The sequence below is a fragment of the Synchiropus splendidus genome, chromosome 1 (assembly GCF_027744825.2).
Source record: "Synchiropus splendidus isolate RoL2022-P1 chromosome 1, RoL_Sspl_1.0, whole genome shotgun sequence".
In the NCBI taxonomy this organism is placed as follows: domain Eukaryota; kingdom Metazoa; phylum Chordata; class Actinopteri; order Syngnathiformes; family Callionymidae; genus Synchiropus; species Synchiropus splendidus.
This window is the reverse complement of record NC_071334.1, coordinates 68,551,768-68,571,595: the sequence shown is the minus strand read 5'-3', so window position 1 is coordinate 68,571,595 and position 19,828 is coordinate 68,551,768. Positions and strand designations below refer to the sequence as shown.

The following is a 19,828-nucleotide window of genomic DNA, read 5'->3' as shown; positions in this document are numbered from 1 at the left end:
CTGAAAGCCTGGTGCACCTTTCCCTTGTCAGAATATCATTCCATATTGAATCTTCAATAGCTCCATGCCCTGACGATGTAGGGGCAGCCACTGAAGCAGAGAGGCATAGATTTCCCTCTCTCCTCATCAGAGAGGTAACGTCCTGATAAGATGAGCCAGCTGAGGTTCTACTCTGAGTCTCTGCTGGGTGACTTAGGGAGTGCAGGTGGTGACCACAGTTGATGGAGAAACCCACTGATCAGTGGAGAGCTTTATCTTCTGGCTCGGCTCTTTCTCCACCGCAACACAAGTGTTTGTGACTGAAGACACTGGACAACGCCACCACTTATGGTGGTTCAAAATACCTGCTAGAACAAACACAGCAGTGTAGTCAGTGGGACCTTAGCAACACCATCATATTCAGGGGTTGGTCAAAATAATGAACTCCTGTAAATCATACCATGAAACACATGGTGACATAAAAGGAGACAGAGAAACAGAATAGAATACTTTGACTTTCAGGCAACTGCATTTCAAGAAATCAATGACACAGTAGATAAACCAGGTCAAAGAGGGAGCTTCTAAACTAGTGACCCGACACTATTCAGTAGATAAAGTCATTCGCTGGATCTAACCATCAGCTTCGCTAGATCTACATTCTTTTTGCTACTCATGATCTCCATCATTAAATGCCTTATTATGCATTGCCAGAAATGGAACCAGTAGTGAAACAATAAAAGTGAAGATTTGCGACCAAGTTATTTGACAGCAAACACAGAGCTCGTCTACTTTTACGGAGTCCAGGGTGTGACTGGTACAAGATCTGTGGCCCCAGGAGACGGTTTTATGACCCTCTCACAACTCGGCTTTACAGGTGGAGCGACTTGTTCTCAGGTTTACTGTTGAAACAGGAAGCCGTGTCACTCTCTCTCTGGAGGTCACAACTCAAGAGCATCAATACGACCTCCAGTGTCCGAGGTTAACGATGACGGATTGTTCACCTATCGGGAATCATTTCCAGTTGTTCCCACAAGCCAAGAGCACAATATCAGATTTCCTCTTGTCGTTTGTCAGGATTTGTTTCCGTTCTTTGTGCCCGTACACTTCGATCAATCGTGTGACTGTGTTTTCATAAAGGCGTTAGTCAGTCATGAAAGCTTTAGACACAGACGCAGCGCAAAACTAATTCGATTTGAAAAAGTCAAATCAGATACATTCGGGTCTACGACGGTTCAAACTCAATTATTGTACTCAGAAATACACAACATGGAGTCTGCAGGCACTTGATTATCAGTCACCAGTTTCTCTACAGCTCACCGAGCATCAGGCCTCAGAGTCCAGAGCAGGGCCGACCCAAATGTTTTTCTCAGACATGGATAAATAACTATAAAAATAGAGTCGTCCATGAAATGGATGCAACACGTCCCGCTGTCTTCCTACAAAGTATCCACTGTTGTACTGCTGTGTTAGCTCATGGCCCAACTAGCATGCAAGTTCTCCCATACTGGTGATGCATCGACTACCAGATAACACACCGTGACATGGGATCAGACGGTCACTACTCTGTGCCTCTGTGACTGGTGGTGTGGGTTGCCAGGTTTTTGGAGCCCGCAGCCTTTGCTATCCAATAATTCTGTTACATCCATTGCACCCATGTCCATTTGTATCATTCAGTATCACAGAGGTCAGAAGTCCACCAGCTCAACAACAAACATGGCAGCCAGCCGTCACAGCAGGTAAACCAGGCGCCATTGATCACAAAGCCATCAAGGTCAAACACAGTTTCCTGTTGCCACATGAGTCAGTCTGAGAGAAATATTCACAAACCAACACCTTCACTGAACCTCCTCACCAAGCCCTTTGTTTTGCTTCAGCTTTGGATGCACAGAGGTCACAGACCCAGGACGGGGGTCAGTGGGACGTGCTGATGAATAAGAGGCTGGATGGCTGTAGAATCAGGGTAAATCAAAACTCCTTTATCACAGAGCCACAAGTGCGTAGTCCCTTTAGTTTCACAACCAGACTCTTGGGTTGTGCTGCTTCATGAAATCACACACTTTATTCCTCTTAAACGTATGAGAACAAGCAACATTTCCACTTTTAAATACTCTTGTACTTATTTTTTTTATTTTTAACTAGCGTAGCATGACTGCTAACAGACAAACGTGGCTCACAGTGACTCTTTAACATGTATTTTAACATGTATTTTCTGACACTGCATGTCACTTTATGACCACTTGAACAGTAGCAAGTTAAAAAATAAACCCAATAAACCAATGACGACAGTTAGCAAACCAACCAGTTAGCACTTGTTGCTCGTTTTTTGAGCAAGAGAATAATGGTTTTATATTTTTCCAATGATCCTATTCAAGTTATAATCCATTTAAAAGTTGTCAAAAATGTCTCCTTGAGAAAGAAAAAATTATTTAAATTAAATATTGATACATTTATATAGGTAATGATTACAAACATTATGGGTGAATTCGTTGTTTTTAGATGCGATAGTGTGTCAAAGACTTCAAAGAAGATTCAGACGGAGTGACGGACAGAAAGACGTGGTTCACAGTTTTGAAAACCCGCTCTCCCCAGGATTCGAGCTCAGATGCTAAAGATCTGCTAAAGACAGGCAGACTGGAGTCGAGCTTCGGAACCGGAGCTGCTTCTTCGGCTCCACTAACAGATGTCGAGCGTCGCTCTCTAAAAACTCTCAGGAAAGAACCGGCGTCTGGAGAAACGGCAGACTTACGTGGACGTTCCGTGAGAGGGGAGAAGAAACTGGCGGAGATTCCTTGTTGTCCTCCGGGAGAAGAAGGAAGAGTCTTCGGGAAGATTCCTGGCTCCGTCAGAGTCTCCTCATCCTCCACGTTTCACCTCGGAGCTCGGAAGAATGAATGGTCGCTGCTGCTGCCGCTGCTGCGGACGGCACTGCTGGCGGGGCGGGGCTTGGTGAGGCCCCGCCCAGACCCCCGTCTCCGACACACACGCCCACTGAAGCTCCAAAAAGGTACCACTAGAAAATAAAAATCTTTGAGTTCATCTTCATTCTTTAACTTTATGTTGCTCAAAATAAATCATTAAATCAATAAAAAGGGGTCTAAAAGACACACACAACCCAAGAACTCTTGGGGCCACTTTTCAAACTCTTGAGTGACTTGTTTTAAATCTGTCAGAGACCCAAACATGAAGATAAAAAGTCTGCCTCACTTCCGATCCAGAATCTCATCCGACTGGCCAGAAATCTTGCAAGATCACCTGAGATAAAACGAGGTGGGACCATCACTACAACTCACAACATGAAAGTGTTTTGTGTGTTGTGAGGTTTTGTACCGGAAGAATCCCAAAAGAAGCAACATAATTAAATGACAGGATCACAATTGCGCCTTGCGGAACTAAAATGCACGAACAAATGAAGGGAACAGGTGAGGATAGCTGCAGCTCATCGCCATCATGTCAGTAAATCTCAAAAAGAGGGGACCTCTCCCAGGCTAAAACTGGGTCTTAAAACTGCATGTCCTGAGGGCCACAAATAGGCCAGTTTGAGACCCCCGCTCTGCATGAAGGAGAACTGGCCTCAGTGAGTGTGACACGACGAACAAGGACTTTCAGAGAGATCTAACTTGTTCTTTCTGGGTCCAGGTTTTAAAAGAGAACTTGAGAGATGATGATGACTGAGACGTTCCCAGTGAAGCTGTCCCTCCACCTGTCGACGGATGGAACCCGTGTCTCACCATTTCAAACAAGTTCTGCTCTTCCAAGTGAGTCATTAGCTCTATGTGTTTGCTAAGGAGAAGTGGTGTTTACCAAAGTGCTGAGCTGTCAGGGAGCGTGGACTGTGATTACGGACCGAGCTGCTTCTCTGTTTACCCACTAACTCCAAAGGATCTCCTCGGACTGAGGTCTGACTGGAACTAACAACGCCACGGGTGGGGTCAGCAAAAGTGTGGCTCATCAGGGTTCGGAACAGGTGGACATCACGGCCGGAACACGAGCCCGAACTCGTCTGGAAATGAGTCGGGCCGGACAGAATGTGAGCCATCAGAACTCGACGCGGTTCAGCTGTCGGGCTCATATTAAAGGTTAAGTCTCAGATTTAGACAGAATGTGACGTCTAGACACACAAATGTCTCTGACACACAATCGGACCTCAAACGTCTTCAAGCTGCTGCCAGACAAACATATTTTTACACACAATAACTTCAGTCACAGATACAGCTCATTCACTATTTACCAAACACACAACACACTGGTGAACCAAAAAAAAAACATTGTATCTCTATCCTTGGGGGGACCTCTCATTGCCATCACCCTTTCCCCAGCCTCTCACCCTAAACCTAACCATCCAAAACATATGGCTAACCTTAACCAGGACTCAGAACCAAGCTCACACCCAAGTGTAATGTCGCAGTTATTTTCAAGCCCTCATCCTCAAATTGAGACTTAACCTTGTAGGATCCAGCCAAAAGGTCCCTACAAAGCAAAATGTCAAGAATTGGTCATCACCAGTGTAGCTATACAAGGCGCACACACAAAAAAACATAACCGTACATGATAACTTTAGTCATAAATGAAGGTCATTCTGTTACCGACATTGTTTCAGATGAGTGAAAGCCAAGCGGACCAAAGCCGGGGTCCAGAATTGGCCCTTGTGCTGTGGTTTCGAACGGTGGCCCTCCATGGCAAATGAGAATGACATCAGAAAGGTACAGAAAAAACATGGAATCACGATCACAAAACATTGAGAGCAACTATTGAATTTGAAACCAAGTTCACCTGAAGCTCAGAATCGCTGCTGTCCACAGCATCATTCATCATCAGGACGTGAAACTGTCCCATCAGAAACCAGCCCTGAATTGACATCGGTTGTGAGTGGATGTCTTTCCAGAGTGTCCTCTGGCCTCTCGCCCCAAGTTACAAAAGTGCCCCAAGTTACACAACTGGACCCGGGGAAGGGGGGTGTACCTGGTGTAACAGACGACAACATGGAGGTGCTCCATGATCCCTTACCTCAGGACATTGCAAAAGCAAAAGTTTACCTTTGAATAGGTTCTCCATTTTTTGTTTACCATTGCTTTAACATCCTTCACTAGCGAGGACTACATGACAGCGCGTATTGTGCATCATGTCCACTCAGCAATAGGCCATGTAATGGCGGGCACACGTTCCTTTTGAAGATTGGTTGACTTTGTACTTGTGGCTTGATTTTGCTGAATGTTGTTTTGATTTTGAGTTTGTTATTTGCGCTAGAGGGCCACCTTATGGAGCACCTTTCAGCGGAATAAAAAGGTGAACAAATCAGTGTCAAGATACTTCCATCCATACTTCCAACCATTCAAGAACAATAACACAACATCACAGCAACCCAGTCCAACCAACGAGGTTGTGTTTTACTAGCTAATCCTCCAGTTGTAACTAAAAATGAACTCTCATTTCTGTCTTTATCAAAGGATGCTAACCCAGCTAAAATAGTGTTTCAGTCTCAACATAGAGCAGAAGGTGATAGTTCCAGTGGACCCCAGGACGAGCATCGCCGCCGTGGGGCCCGACAGATCCGCGCACAGCTGAGAAAACAAAGACGACGTCACAGCCGGGGAGTCGCTGACTCAGCAGAGGAGGCGAGCTGCCACCCCACGAGGCGACGAGTCCAGGAGATGGATTACAGCGTGAAAGAGGGACGAGCGGAAACGGCGACAGCGAGCCTGACGAGAGGAAGGTCGGGACCGCTGACCGGACGTCATGGAGATTATACTGGTCTAGATACGCGTCTGTGCACCACTTTAACTATCCATGGATTGAAACAGTTGCAGGACTTTCTCATAAGAAAAATTCTTCAGAGGTTCCTTATAAGACTGCACTTTTGAATTCTCTAAGCAATAATAAGAAAGTGAAGCAGCGCCATGGGGGGAAAAGAAAACTCAGGAAAATCAGGGAAAGAACATATATAATCTTTTGATTCCATGACTCTTCCATTCATCTGATTTCTCCTGATCAAAACTCTGAGGGTGACATGACAACACTCGCCACACAGACCTCTCAGAATCCGAAAGAACATTTTTGATTCCACGCTTTTGATGGAACCTTCTGGATGAGACGTATGGACCAGAGAAACACTGTTTTCACCCCCTCGTGAACAAACGTCATGTGACCTCACCGTCGCTCGTCTGCCGATCATGTCACATGGCGGGTCAAAGGTCATCAGTCACAATGGCACAGGCCCCAACTCCGCTCTCTCTCTCTCTCTGCAGGACCACTTCCTGTCTCGGACTGCTGCTGGGGGTCAAACAACCAGGTTCAAAGGTCATGAGGGCGACGCATGGAGGAGTTAGATCATGAGGCTCAAATTCCAAACATGCCGCCGGCGAGAGACTCAGAGCAGATCATTAATAAACTCAATGATGTTCAGTGAGAAAACTAGTTGGTCCAGAGCTGGACCTGAGGCCATATCTTCACACACACTTAATACACTTACAGTACATTTAGTCTCGCACACACACAGAACACAAAACCCTGGACACAAGATCATGCATCATCACTTGATCAATTACAGATACACCAATTTGCACACTGACATGCAAATAAAAACACATCTAAACACAAGTCTACAACACAACCCCTTCACATACTAGGTCTCATACACACAAAAATCCAGGATACAAGTGAATGAATACGGCACACACATAAAACTCGGGCTGCAAAGACTAGTCGACGGTTATGCGCCATTAAATTAGTCGCAGACGGGTTCATGAGTCGACAAGTCATGATGTTTTGGTTCTGTCAGCCGAGCCACAGTAGGAGAAACAGGAGAGGCGACATGACAATCATGACCTGAAACGTCTAAAGCATGAGACCATCAAAGGACACATAACTTTCACACCACTTTTTAAGCAATCAAAATTCAAACCTAAAATCTTCAAAACAACATTAATTGCTAAACAATTACATTTATTTTGATTCTATTTATAACACTACAATCATGTTGGCGGATTTGTCAAGCCATACAACTTATCATTAAGGTAGTTGGTGACTAGTCGACCTTCAAAATAATTGTTCATTGCAGCTGTACACAAAATACATATACATGCTGTTACACCGACAATAACACTGATACCATTACACACACCTACACACTGGAATACATGACATAAACGCAGACGACAAAGCTGAACACATAAAGTACACATGATAAAACCCCACAAAACTCTAACCACATCTGAATAAGACGGACGGAAAAATGAACTATTAATATCCAAGGGAAGAAACGGCTCCGAGTTAAAAATAGGACCAAATCAGAGTCCCAGCTGGGCTGAGCCTATTTTGAGTGGAAGACAAAACACTTGAGATTCTTGAATCGCCGCTCAGATTCCTCACATTTCCACGTCACTCCAACAGAGGAGACGTTGAAGCATTTAGCACGCACATATGAAGACGAGACGCAACGACTAAAAAAGAAATCCCTTAAAAACATACAGCAGATGAACAAAAGTCGACAGACAAAAAGAATTTTCATCGTCATTTAAAACTTGTGTTGAATCGGAAAACGCATTTCTGAGGCAGTTCCTGCAATTATGAAGCTGTGTCTGTATTCCGAAGCCACATGGGCACACAAAAACACACTTTCAGAACAAAACAAAAACGGCAGTGAGAATTAGAGTGAGACAGGAGTGAAAGAAAAAAAAGGAAAAAAGACACAGGGAAACCATATGGTGATGAAATCGAAGTCACACATAAAAGTTACATAAAGAGACAACATAAAACATGAAAATAGGTTCACATGAACATTTTGCTTTTCACTTTCAGTAACGCAAGATTCCCTTAGCGTAATTGTTCTTAATCAAATTCTATTAATGTTGACCACTTATTTATCAATCAACGAAAAAAAAACAAAAGCTTTCACCTGGTTTGGGGAATTTATAAAAGCAGCAAATCACTGCATGGCTAAAAAAATATATGTGTCTTTGTAAATGCATAAATTAATCTAATCTTGTAAACGAAATTTGTAGCTGCATGGTGAAGTTCCCATCTAGATTGTTAGCATAACTATGTTTACAGATGAAAGGACAAGAAAACATCCCACTCCTGACACTGATTGTTGAGTCAGTACACATATCTTCAAAAGGAGCTTCTCAACGTGAAAGTTTCATACATTTATATGTCATGCATCATATATCTCGCTGGTGACGGTAAAAGTACCAGATTACTTTGAGGTCCTGGCTCTCACAAAAGTGGTGCTGACCTGAGGCGTCTAGGCCCAGGGTCCCCAGGCCCCCGTGGGGCCTGGGTCACATCGGGGGTCCTCATCTGGGAAGTTAATGGGTTTGGCACTTCGCTGGTAGTGGTGCAGTCTGGTGAGCAGATACTCCACCACAGCTGGAAAGCGCTGCGACACCTCGTTTCTCTCCTCCGGGTCGGTCTCCACGTCGAACAGCATCACAGGCTTCAGTGGCTCTGGCTCACCAGGGTGGGTGCTGTTGTCGTCGGGTCGGGGGAACCAGCGGCCACAACCTGAAGCAGAGGGAGCACGGCGTGAGCAACACTCTTCGACTCAACGGCGTGGCGCAAGAGAGTCGGACCAGGGTTTCCTGTCAGTAGCTTCCAGTTGGAGCTCCGGATGGCAGCGTGCACAGACACGTTGAAGCTAGAGTTGGACCAGGTGATGCTGCTGACCCGTGGGGCAGGAGACTGTGATGCTCCGCCTGTAGAGAAGCCAGGAAACAGGTGAAGGAGCTGAGCCAGAGGGACACCTGGTCGCCTGGTTCAGAACACAATGTCCAATCATGTGATGCAACAATATGCAACATATCAATATATCAATATGCAACACACAGAACCAAATAGACACAGTTGCAAGCAACACACGTTAACACACTCAGATCCACACACAGAAGGACAGATGGATAGAGACAGGGAGAGGAAAAGTACGACAGACAGAAACAAAAAGACCGAGAGCGTATGCAGGCAGTCAAAGTCAAAGACAGACAGACAGTCAAAGAGAAAGACATAGACAGGTTTAGAAACAGACATGCAAAGAAAGACACTCCCAAACACACGAGGACGGCGAGACAACACTTGAGTCAGCAACCTGTTAAAGAACGTGGAGGTCAGAGTGGACCGTGGAGAACATCTCCTGATCTGACTGAGACCCCGCAGAGCTTTCACAACTATTTTTCATCAGTAACGTTTGAGAGTCACGTCACACGATGGAAAATAGATTTCCAAGCATTTCTTTAACCTGACTTGTTGGACCAGGTCGCTCCACTGGACACGGAGCCAAAGTGAACTGACCGTCTCTGCCAAGACCTGAAGGGAAGTGAGCAGATTCCACTGAAAACATTCACCAAGAATCGCTGAATCAGACGATATCAAGCTGCTTTTGAATACTGGACCTTTGTGCGATGGCAGGGTGGACATCCGATACCCGCCGCTGGTGTGGATGACAAGCGTGAAAATAAATAAAACAACAAGGGAGACCGCAGTTTCCCGGTAAGATCAACAAAGCCGCTTTGAGGTTTGAAAACTGGCAAACACTGACCGGGCCCACAGAGAGCGTCCGTATGCATCCATCCCCCCCAAACACGTGGAACTTGGGGGCTGAGAAAATTTGACAAATATGGTGGCGATGTGGTCGAGGCAGCGTTGGAGCTGTGTGCTGCCAAACACTACGAATAATTTGAAGGTCGTGCTGTTAAGGGAGCAGCAAAGGTCACGGGGTAATCACCAGCAGTCTTTTTACCAAACAGACTGGTCAATTATCCGTTTGGTTGTGTGCGTAAACACACCCTCCGCCCCGCGCACACATGTCAACGTTTTGGAGTGAAGATCCTTGAGAGACGCAGGACAATGTGGTGCTGATTAGCGCAAGTCTCCCTCTCAACGCCGTCAAAAACATCCTCACATTAAAACTCCGGACTCCGCCCTCACAAGCCTTCCAGAGTCGTTTATTAAACCGCAGCGACACGAAGGAACATTTCCGATCTCAGCGTTTTTACGACCGCACGATAGGATTCTTCTCGATCGTCGAGTCACGTGGGAGTTAAACACTTTCACATGAAGATCAGGACTCGCAACAGCTCTGGAGAAGATGTTGAGTCGATGGAGGTCAGGCTTTTAGCTGGAGGACGCCCTAAATAAACATCATTAGAGTCTGTATAGTGCCCTGATCATAGTGCCATCATACTGGTTTGCATTAAAAGTTTCACATTTCGTGAATATAATCTAAAATCACAGATTCTCATGCCTTCATGGACCTGTGAGTTTGCAATTGCAAGAGGCATGTTCGGTTTTGGGTGAAATCTCACGTATATATATCCACATCTTGTGACTCACAACACTTGGATTTGATAGGCTGATGCAGAATGAAGACCGCTGTTATGGATGGGGTGTCTGAAGCTCACAAAACTTATTGAAGACTTTTAATCTGATGATTATTTGGGCTTTTGTTTTGCTTCTATGCAGGTGAACTGGGTAAAAAACAAGCATGAACATTGGGACGCCCTAAAAATGCTTGCTAAAAGCCTGAGGAAGGTGATGGAACAAAACAGGAAAGAAGGAACAGTGTGTGCTCATGGGAGCCACTCTTGCCTGTCTGAAACAGAGTAGTCAGAACAAGGTTTCTTGATCACAGAATATTGGTAAAAGAAACACCTGTGAAGAAGGAAGAGGAAACTGGACATGTCATACTGTCTCCGTGGTGGGGCAAGTGGCGCCTCGCTAAAAGCCTGTCACCATACCATCCACTTCTGTAGGAACTTTGATCAGCAACCACGGGGTCAGAATAGAACAGGCAACTGACTATACTGAATAAAAGCAATGAAGCAAGAAAAGCAGTCGTGTAGGCACATGCATCTACCATCCATCCATCACCCAGTGTCAATGTCAATACCAAGACTGGTTCACCTGGACACCTGCACAGTAGTGTGTCCAAATCTTGATCAACCTTTAAATGCAATCTCAGTTTTGACAGCGAGATCAGAAAGCATTTGACGGCTACTGTCTATCTCCAGAACAAGATCACAGGAGCATTCAGAACATAATGCAGTCCTGGTCGAGAAAGACTCTGCTACAAGTCTCAGATGAGAGCTCATCTAAACCATTCTTGCTCCTATCACGTGCTCTTCAGCAGGTCCAGGGTCAGAACAAGCATGACCAACAATACAGGTTGTCAAACAGGTCGCCGTCTTCAGACTCAGATCTGGTTGCCTGGGCGCCTCAAAGCCAAGCAGCTTCATCTGGATCCACAGAGGGAGAATCCACAAATATTCTCAGGGAAAAGCTCAGAGGAGTTAGGATGGCAGAGAATCAAGACCTGGGTTCTGTTTTTGCGCCCCATCGAGAGAGGTGAGGGGACCTCTCGGTGACCAGTGCAGTCAGAAACAGGGTCTTGCACAGAGCGAAAGTGGGCCGCTGGTTTACATAAACTAGAAAAGAAGAAATCTTTAGAGGAGGAGGCAGCATTCAGAAGAAAATAAAAAGAGGCCTGAAGAAAAGGAGACGCCATAAAGGAGGAAGAGATGAGGCCTGCGGTCTGGACTTGATCAAGGAGGGCTGGGTGTCACTGTGGTGGCCAACAAGGACTTCATTTGGAGTGTCGTAATGTTTTTCTCAGCTCGTCTCGTCCCCACATTGATGTAGTGACCAACGGTGGAGTCTGACAGTTGTGAACTGCAGGACTGGGTACATGGGTTCAAGCACACCGCCCACTGAGGAGCACAACCATTATGCTCTCACACATATCTTTACAGACGTACGCTGGTTCTCAACACGTACTTGTGGCAGCCCAAATTGAGGATCCTCAGGAGCCCCATGACAAGCCAAAATGAGGAGCAACCTCTCTCCACATTGGAGTTAGCAAAATGCCCCACCAGAACGCTCTCAGGAGTGCGCAGGTCCTGCAAGAGCACGAGTAGCTAAACCTCTATCAGCCATTTTGGGTGCTCTGCACTGTTCCTTCAGCAGCTCTATTCTAGAGTGCAAATTCTGGTCCCAAGAAAGAGTTTGGGGATGATCCCCAGTTATCTCTTGCAGCCTGGACCATGCCCTCAGGACAAGGGTGGGCCACAGTCCATCAGCCACTGACTGGTCCAGGCACAAAGGGCCTTATACCTTCAAAATAAACACTGTTTGAATCCAGCCTGAGGGAAACCAGGGTCCATCCTGAGGGAATGCTTTTACCCCATGTATGGGCTCCCACGGAGGGCTTCTTGTATCCACAGCAATGGAGATCGACCTCTCACACACCTGACTACTGGGAATAGAGGAATGAAAATTGAAATCTTGGCGACTTCATATCATCAGACCTAATGTCACCGCCCTAGATTGGACCATGTCGTACACGGACAAACTTAACATCAGCTCCAGCAACAACGGAAGTGAGACAACATGACATCAATTATGGCTCACTACTCGAGGACGTTCACCCGAAGGTCCTGTTGGGCCGAACTCAAAGACAAAGAACACATACTGTTTATCTGCGCCACCGAACACCATGAAAGCCCTCATCAGGAGTCGACCTCGAGCAGTCCAGAACAAGATAAGGACAGGACGGTCCCTTCTCCCAGGCGGACTATGAATCATGATGCTATAGGGAACTTGTTCTATCACTGTGGTCAGGTCTAAAAGCTTGTAAAGTTTGTCAGATAGCCTGTGTTTTGTGTTGTGTAACGAAGGTGGAGTGTCCCTCCATATTTAGGAAGTGTTGACTCGGTGGCCACGCCCCAACCAAGAGTTGGAAGTGGTTTGGTCCACCTTACATTAAGTGGTTTGGACAAGAATGAAGCCATTCCACTGTGAGTTCAGCAGTCACAAGAGTCCAGGAAACCATACCGCACAATAACAGTTCCAACACACACACACCAGTTTCAACACTGCGGCCTGATGACACCTTCAGCAGTGACCACAATATCTGGGCAGCGTTATCAGGATTCGGAGAGAAGCTGAAGAGTCTGTTCCTCTGTAGCTCCAACACTTTCAACACTCATCATTCCAACACTGACGTCATTTCTTTAACCCTTCAGCCACAAATTTTCTCACTGAGGAGTTACTTCAGAAGTGACATTGACCAGGCTTCTCTACAGCTGCCCTCTGTCCAGAACACATTTCATGTGACATGTTGTGCTGTTTGGCTGCTTCATAATAATATTGATACTTCTATATATATATATATTGCCACCAGAACAATTCACAGTTGCATGTGAAGGAGCCAGATTAAGGATCCCCCCGAAGAGTCTTCGGTCTATGAGGGCTCTGTGGTGAAGGACCAGCTGAGCAGGGATTTCTAAACCTTTAAATATCTGAGAAGAGGCGTGAATCTTACAGGGTGCAAGGTCGACGTAGAGCGGGTCGATGTTGTGCAGCAGCTCCAGTCTGGGCGAGGCGAAGCCTTTGCTGAAAGATAACAGCAGAGTGACTTTAAAACAGCAGCAGCTGTAAGACACAGAGATGTTTAAATCCAAAGCAGCTGGTGGTTATTCACCAGCCCTGACCGCGCGAGCCCAGAAACCGCTGCCACCGACCACAGTGTCTGATAACACAACAGAAATAGCTCGCTGGACTCTTCAGGCCCCACGAGCCTAAGCACTCACTGCGCAGCCAATTAAAGACAAGCGGTTACCAAGTGTGTTGCGCTACTCACACGACAACAACAGGAGCCGACAGTCAGCTGACCAGGCCTCAGCCAGTAGAGTCTGGAGGAGTCGGCAGTGGTAGTTTGTGGTCCCTGCTAAGCTCTGATTTTCTGCTCCGGGTCTGCCGAAGCCCTCAATTTCACCTCCGTCTTTGTGTCCACGTTTAGTTCAGAAATAGATGGTGTCAGTGGAAGCAGAGCCGCTGACAGCTCGCGTGATGGACGTGAGAGGATCTTCAGTCTGACACACTCTTAATTAGAGCTCCATCAGAGACTCTTGGAATGTTGTTAAAGGCACTTGACAGAGTCATGGTGCTGAGGGTCTGACGCTTCTAGTGAGCTTGTATTTTCAACCTGCTGCGTTTGCACAAGCTTGCAGTGTTGCTCAATAGAAACGTTGGTTCAGAGGGAATCTGAAGGAGTAAAACCTCTTTAGAGTCTTACAACCATAACCCTGTCTTGTCTTGTCTTCTCCACATCATGTCGAGCCCTATGGATTTCATAGACTTGAGGCTGAAACACAGAAGATGTAGCTGTAATACTGTGAGAGCCATATAGCTATAGCTATAAAGCCAACTCTCACCCATATGTTGCTGATTTCCAGTCACCAATGCAAGTACCCCACCTCTCAGGTCCCATTAAAACAGCAGGTCAGTCTGCTGGGGGCGGAGCTAAAGGTCGCAGAGAGTCAGCGTGGCAGATCAGAGGCAGAAGTGTTGCCCTTCATTTATGGTGGAAGTCTATTAAAGCAAGAAAAGACCCGTCTGTGGTTCCATCGGAGGAGCGATCAGCTCAGTGAGTGCTTAATGTTAGCAACTTTCAGCATGTATCACCGTGAAATCTGGCCACTGATTGGTTAACACGCCTCAACCATTCACTGGGGTTGAGTTTTTAACTACAGCTTTTGCTGCAGCCCGTAACGTGTCACATGAAACGCAACTTAGTAGCCACATTGTCAGCCCAAACAATTTCACATCCATGGCTCCCATATTGTTGCACCGCAGCTGTGCAACTTCACATGGGTTTTGATGCAATTGATTTGAACTACACAACCCCACACAGTTCGCCGTGGTGGCTGGTGATCCAACTTAACCAAGCTCTCCTCTTGATTTTAAGTGCACCTCTGCTAACTAGCGTGTCTACTTTGCGCCGTCAAGCGCTGGTTTGTGGTCGCAGGAGTGGAGAAAACACTTAATGAGAGCTGAGTTTGACCAGCACTCTGCAGCTGTTGTCTCGTGAACTGCAGCAAAAAGTCTTGACCTCAGTGGCCGAAGGTGGGGACGGTGAAGGATTAAGAGGCGAAGGAGACTTGTGTGAGAATGACTGATGGAATTTCCTTCTTCTTCTTCAGCTCCAATCAGCAAAGTAACAAAGAGCTTATTGATGGAGCAGCAGACCAAGAGAGCGAGACGAACCAGTGTCAAAAGGTCACCAGGCCAGCAGCTCTGGCTGTGACTTTCTCACCTGATGGCGTTCCACACGTTGAAACCATCCAGCGATTTGGAGAAAGTGAGGTTCCCGCCAGCGAGGTGCACCAGTGTCGGGAGCCAATCAGAGACGTGGATGAGTTCCTGAGAGACGGTCCCCGGTTTCTCCAGCAGTGGGCTTGTGACAAATCCCACTCCCCGGACTCCTCCCTCCCACAGAGAGCACTTCCTCCCTCGCAGTGGCCAGTTACTTCCCCCAAAGAGTGTCTGACCGCCGTTATCTGAAGACACAAGGGAGGCATGACTCACACTGGTGGGAGGTTCAGCCCACTGGGACACAAGTGACTCCAACTTCAGTGAGTACAAACTGTTTCACTTGGCATTATCTGTGTCACCATGGCAACATGAGTGTGTGAATCAGAGGGATGTGAATCATAGATATGTCAACAAGGACTGTACAAGGCAAGAGCACATTCAATATAGATGGAAACATTTCAGGGGAAAATAAGTTTAGGAAATGACATCAGAAGTAATAAATAATAAAACAGTGTGGGGGAAAACAATAATGTATAATGACGGGAACTTTGAGAATAAAGTCACATGGTGAACACATGACCTTCCGAAAACATGAGGAAAGGAGCTGTTGACTTAAAAAGATGTAGGAGGAAGAGACAGAGCGGGGAAAAAGAAAAAGTAATGCTCATTTGAGAATGTAATTCAAACTAAAAAAAGAAAAAAACAAAAGGAAGACAGATGGAACAAAAGAGAAAGGGAGGAAAAAAAACAAAATAAAGCAAGCAGAAAAACAGAGACAATGGAGAGAGAAAAGTCAAAATAGGAGAAAGACAGACAAGATGAAAAAAGTAAAAGAAAGAAAGCGACCAAAGTGCTTGTTGCTTAGGTGTGATGTAACAGGGGACTCGGGATCAATCACAGACTCCACTGGTGCTCACAGACCTCTCATGAAGCAGCCCCACGTGGCCCCTGAGCCTTGCACTGGTGACCGTCTCAGTCTAAAAACTTCACATGGAGGTCACAACACAGTGGAGCATGTCAGTGAGAGAGTTGGTTCTGCCAGAGCTCCAGGAAATCGTCGATTCCTGGACGGTTGCTGGAAAACTCTGTCTACGGCTTAATGCTTTTTCCAGCAGGGCCGCGTCTCTCTCTCCCAGCTCGCACTGTGGCTCTCTCACTCATGCACTGATGGTAAAGCCTTCGTTTCATCATCCAGGAATCCGAGGGTCCCAGCAAGTTCATTACCACTGACACATATGGGTCAGGGAGGAAGAGGCTGCTGTGACTCATTTCCAACTGGAACTTTCTCCACTATTCCTGCCTACGTTTCTCACACACTGGTCAACAACAATGACGTAATAACTGGAGCTCCATTCAGAAGCTGGACGTTTCTTCTTCAGCAGCGTCTGCACAGCAGCTGGCTGGCAGCAGCTCAAATGCTCAGAGAGCGAGGCCACCCGCTGCGCCCCACATAAAAGCAGGCGCTGTACCTTCGCAGCATTGTTCTCCTGGTAATGAGCCTTTAAAACTCCACTTGAGTGGGACGCCGGCGGCTTCCACATGTGCAGAGTCTCCAGCGTTGCTGCTTCAAACGGCTTCACTTCAGGTGAACTCAGTCACACAAGCGCGACTCCACCGTCAAAGGTGAAACACCGCCGCCTTCTGGACCTTGAGAGAACTACAACCGCGCAGTCTGGTCGCGTGACCTCGGGTTCAGAGAGGGAACATGACAAACCACAGATGCATTCAGGCAGGAATGAAGGAAAGCAGAAGTTCAACATAAGGAGGAACAAAACCGTGGAAGGAAGAAGTGCTTAAGTAAGAACAGAGGAACGAAGATAGCAGAGTTCTTTAAGATAGAGGGACTGGAAGAAAAAGAGAGGAGAGGAGAGGAGAGGAGAGGAGAGGAGAGGAGAATAGAGGAGAGGAGAGGAGAGGAGAGGAGAGGAGAGGAGAGGAGAGGAGAGGAGAAGAGAAGAGAAGAGAAGAGAGGAGAAGAGAAGAGAGTTAGTATATATATATTAGTATATATATATATAATTATATACAAGTCTGGATAAAAAAAGATTAAGCGATAAAGAAGTATAAAAAACAAAGAAGAATACGGTGCCATCTGTAGAGACAAAATAGAAAGTGTAAAGCAAAGAAAAGCTACGTAAAACAAAACTCCAAATCAGTTAACAGAGATGAAGAAATGATTTAAAAGTAAAAAGACGTGTTCAGATTTGTTCCACATCTAAGACGCAACACACTGATGGTTACTGTCGCGGTCACAGGTTTTCGCAAAGGAACTTCAGTCGCCACATGAACTCTCGACCTTGTCAGACCCTCTGAAGTCAATTCACTTTGTGTCTGATCTGTCTCAGATCGGAGCAACGGCAGCACACCACCGCTTCCTCTGAACTGAAATCACCAGCCGTCACATGACATGCCTGCTGTCACGGGACGCTCTCACTGACTCACCGGTGGAGAAGATCAGGACGGTATTGTTCCAGAGTCCGCTCTGCTGCAGAGCCGATGTAATGTTGCCCACAGCTTCATCCATTGCAGACACCATTCCGGCGTACAGCCGGCGGTTAGGGTCCTGGATGAAACTGTAGGGAGCAGTGTAGCATGCAGGAACCTGCAGCGGCGCGTGGACAGACTGTAGCGCCACATAGAGGAAGAGCGGCTGCAGGAGAATGGAATCAAGTGTCATTTCAGAACCATCTATTCTGGAGATGTGATCAGGAAAAGTCACCTTGTCCTGGTCGTGATGTGTGACGAGGTCCACAGCTCTCTGGCTGAATAGCTCCGTAGAGTAGTTTCCACTGTAGCCAGCCGCCACTTCCTCTCTGTCTCTGAAGTCCAGCGCGCAACGGGTCAGGTTCAATGGGGTGATGAAGCTGCAGCGGTGGTGAGTATAGTAGTCCTCGCTGCCCATCAGGTAACCTGCCAGCACATCCAGCTCTCACAGCCAGGTCAGCATTGATCAGAAACACCACAGCGACATACCAAAGTAGGTGTCGAAGCCGCGGCGCGTCGGCAGACAGTCCTTTTTGTACATGCCCAGATGCCATTTGCCCACCATGTGCGTGACGTAGCCAGCCTCCTTCATCAGCTGTGGGAGGAGCCGCTCGTCAAGGGGGACACAGTAAGGCTGGCAGGGCCAGATGAGCTGGTGTTGCATTCCTGTGTGGATCTGCCGGAAGAGCGTTTTAATTCAGCACAGGTCCAGGTGTCCAGTTTCAATACCAAAACACAAAATATATTTTCATATAGAGTGGTACCTCGGTTCTCGACCACAATCTGTTCCAGACGGCCATTCGAGAAGCGATTTGTTCGAAATCTGAATCGATTTTTCCCATGACAATGAATGGAAAAAGAACGAATGCGTTCCAAGCCTTAAAATAGTCTTTTGTAGGAGTGAATGTAGAGTGTCTGCTGCAGGTGCGCTGTTCCTCTATGTGTGTGGCCGCTGCATGTGGGAGGGGTTGCCGAGTGAGTGACGTCTCTCCAGAAGTGAAGAGGTGCCCGGTGCGTGTCCAGCTCTGAATGTGCGCTTCTGTGCAGTTTGGCTGTGACAAAGTCATAAACCAAGTCACGCTCTGTCCCAGACTGGCCTCATCCCTGTCCCAGCTCCAGCCCACAACAGGACATCAAAATACAGAGGCAACAACTGTAACAACTGATTTAAGTAGCAGTACAACTGCACTTCCTCTTTGGACGTGATACTGTATTAGATTCCATACACACAGCTTCTCATTAGCTTCTCATGCCGATCGCGGGGGCGGCGGTGCTACCTACCTAAGATAATCTGAGGAAGACCAAGGTGTTCAATAACTGGGAAACGTCATCTCCCCAGAGTGTAATGGGTCTGTCCTAGGGCCTCCTCCCAGCTGAACAGCTGACTACAAAAGACCTCCTGATAACTGTCGTCTCTTGGAGGAACACAGGTTCTACTCTGAGTCTCTCCTGGATGACTGAGTTCAGACCAGTTAACTCTTGGGTCACAACAATGATGGTGACCACAGTGGAGAGGGGAAATCCACCAGATAGATTAAAGTGCGTCCATCTCTATCCTTGCCTCTCATGGCAATAAGATACTTTAACTCCACCTGGGGAAGGAGCTCATCTCCAACAGGGGACCTGAGGTCATCTTTGACACAATAGCTCACATTCGGTCGTGTTCTACAGCGCATGCTTCCTCTTCACTGTCTTCACGAACCCTCTCTCACCTGGTACCTGCCGGTCATGAGCTGGTTCCTGGACGGGGTGCACAGCGGCTGCACGTAATAGTTCTCCAGCCGAACTCCTTGCGCGGACAGTTTGTCCAGGTTCGGAGTGAGGATTTCTGATGCATGGTAGCCGACGTCATTCCAGCCAAAGTCGTCAGCCAGGATGAAAACTATGTTCGGCTGCTGTGAGGCTGCCGCCGAGGGAAAGCTCCACCAGAAGAGGAAGCAGACTGCCAGAGTTCCAGCCATCGTTGTTGTGACCGAGGCGAACGGTTTCAGTGTCGTAAACACGGAAGTTAGTGACCGCGGAAATGGACACAACATGACGAACCACGAGCAATCAAACGTCTAATTCAGCTCACGAACAGCCATATCAGCTGTCAATTATGTCAGTCATAGCTAGCTAATTATCATTAACGTTTCTTCCTCAGAATGACAAGTTTACCGCTGCGACGACGAGAACCAATCATATGCGAGGTCTTCTTCTTCGTTGGGGTTTTTCGGGACCTTCCCTCGAATCGCCGCCATACTGCCATCTAGTTGTTACAACGACTTCTCCACACAAATAAGAAACA

The 19,828-nt window shown here is 46.9% G+C and overlaps 1 protein-coding gene across 9 annotated transcripts; it reads right to left on the bottom strand.

Annotated features, from left to right (window-relative positions):
* Positions 1-2,900: 2,900 nt before the first annotated feature.
* On the bottom strand, positions 2,901-19,702 carry arsb (arylsulfatase B). Of its 9 annotated transcripts, XR_008415724.1 has the most exons (10): positions 19,254-19,702; positions 18,031-18,217; positions 17,777-17,967; positions 17,500-17,707; positions 15,059-15,302; positions 13,286-13,356; positions 8,547-8,669; positions 8,210-8,478; positions 6,128-6,246; positions 2,975-2,989 (listed from the first exon to the last, which is right to left on the bottom strand). XR_008415724.1 is itself a non-coding variant. In XM_053873735.1 (9 exons), the coding sequence occupies exons 1-8, from the start codon at positions 19,575-19,577 to the stop codon at positions 8,219-8,221; spliced, it is 1,608 nt and encodes a 535-aa protein (XP_053729710.1). In that variant the 5' UTR covers positions 19,578-19,702; the 3' UTR covers positions 2,901-2,989; positions 8,210-8,218. The 9 variants fall into 9 exon arrangements, 5 of the variants coding, with proteins under 5 accessions (XP_053729710.1, XP_053729698.1, XP_053729721.1 ...); XM_053873735.1 differs by lacking the exon at positions 6,128-6,246 and having other exon boundaries at positions 2,901-2,989; XM_053873723.1 differs by lacking the exon at positions 2,975-2,989 and having other exon boundaries at positions 6,130-6,243.
* Between the last annotated feature and the right edge of the window lie 126 nt (positions 19,703-19,828).

Excerpts from the sequence above, each read along its gene's own strand:
- arsb (XM_053873735.1), bottom strand. The coding sequence starts at position 19,577 with ATGTTGTGTCCATTTCCGCGGTCACTAACTTCCGTGTTTACGACACTG. Across the intron at positions 15,303-17,499 it reads CGTCCTGATCTTCTCCACCG|ATAACGGCGGTCAGACACTC; the intron begins GTGAGTCAGTGA and ends TTGTGTCTTCAG. Across the intron at positions 8,479-8,546 it reads GCTACTGACAGGAAACCCTG|GTTGTGGCCGCTGGTTCCCC; the intron begins GTCCGACTCTCT and ends CCTCTGCTTCAG.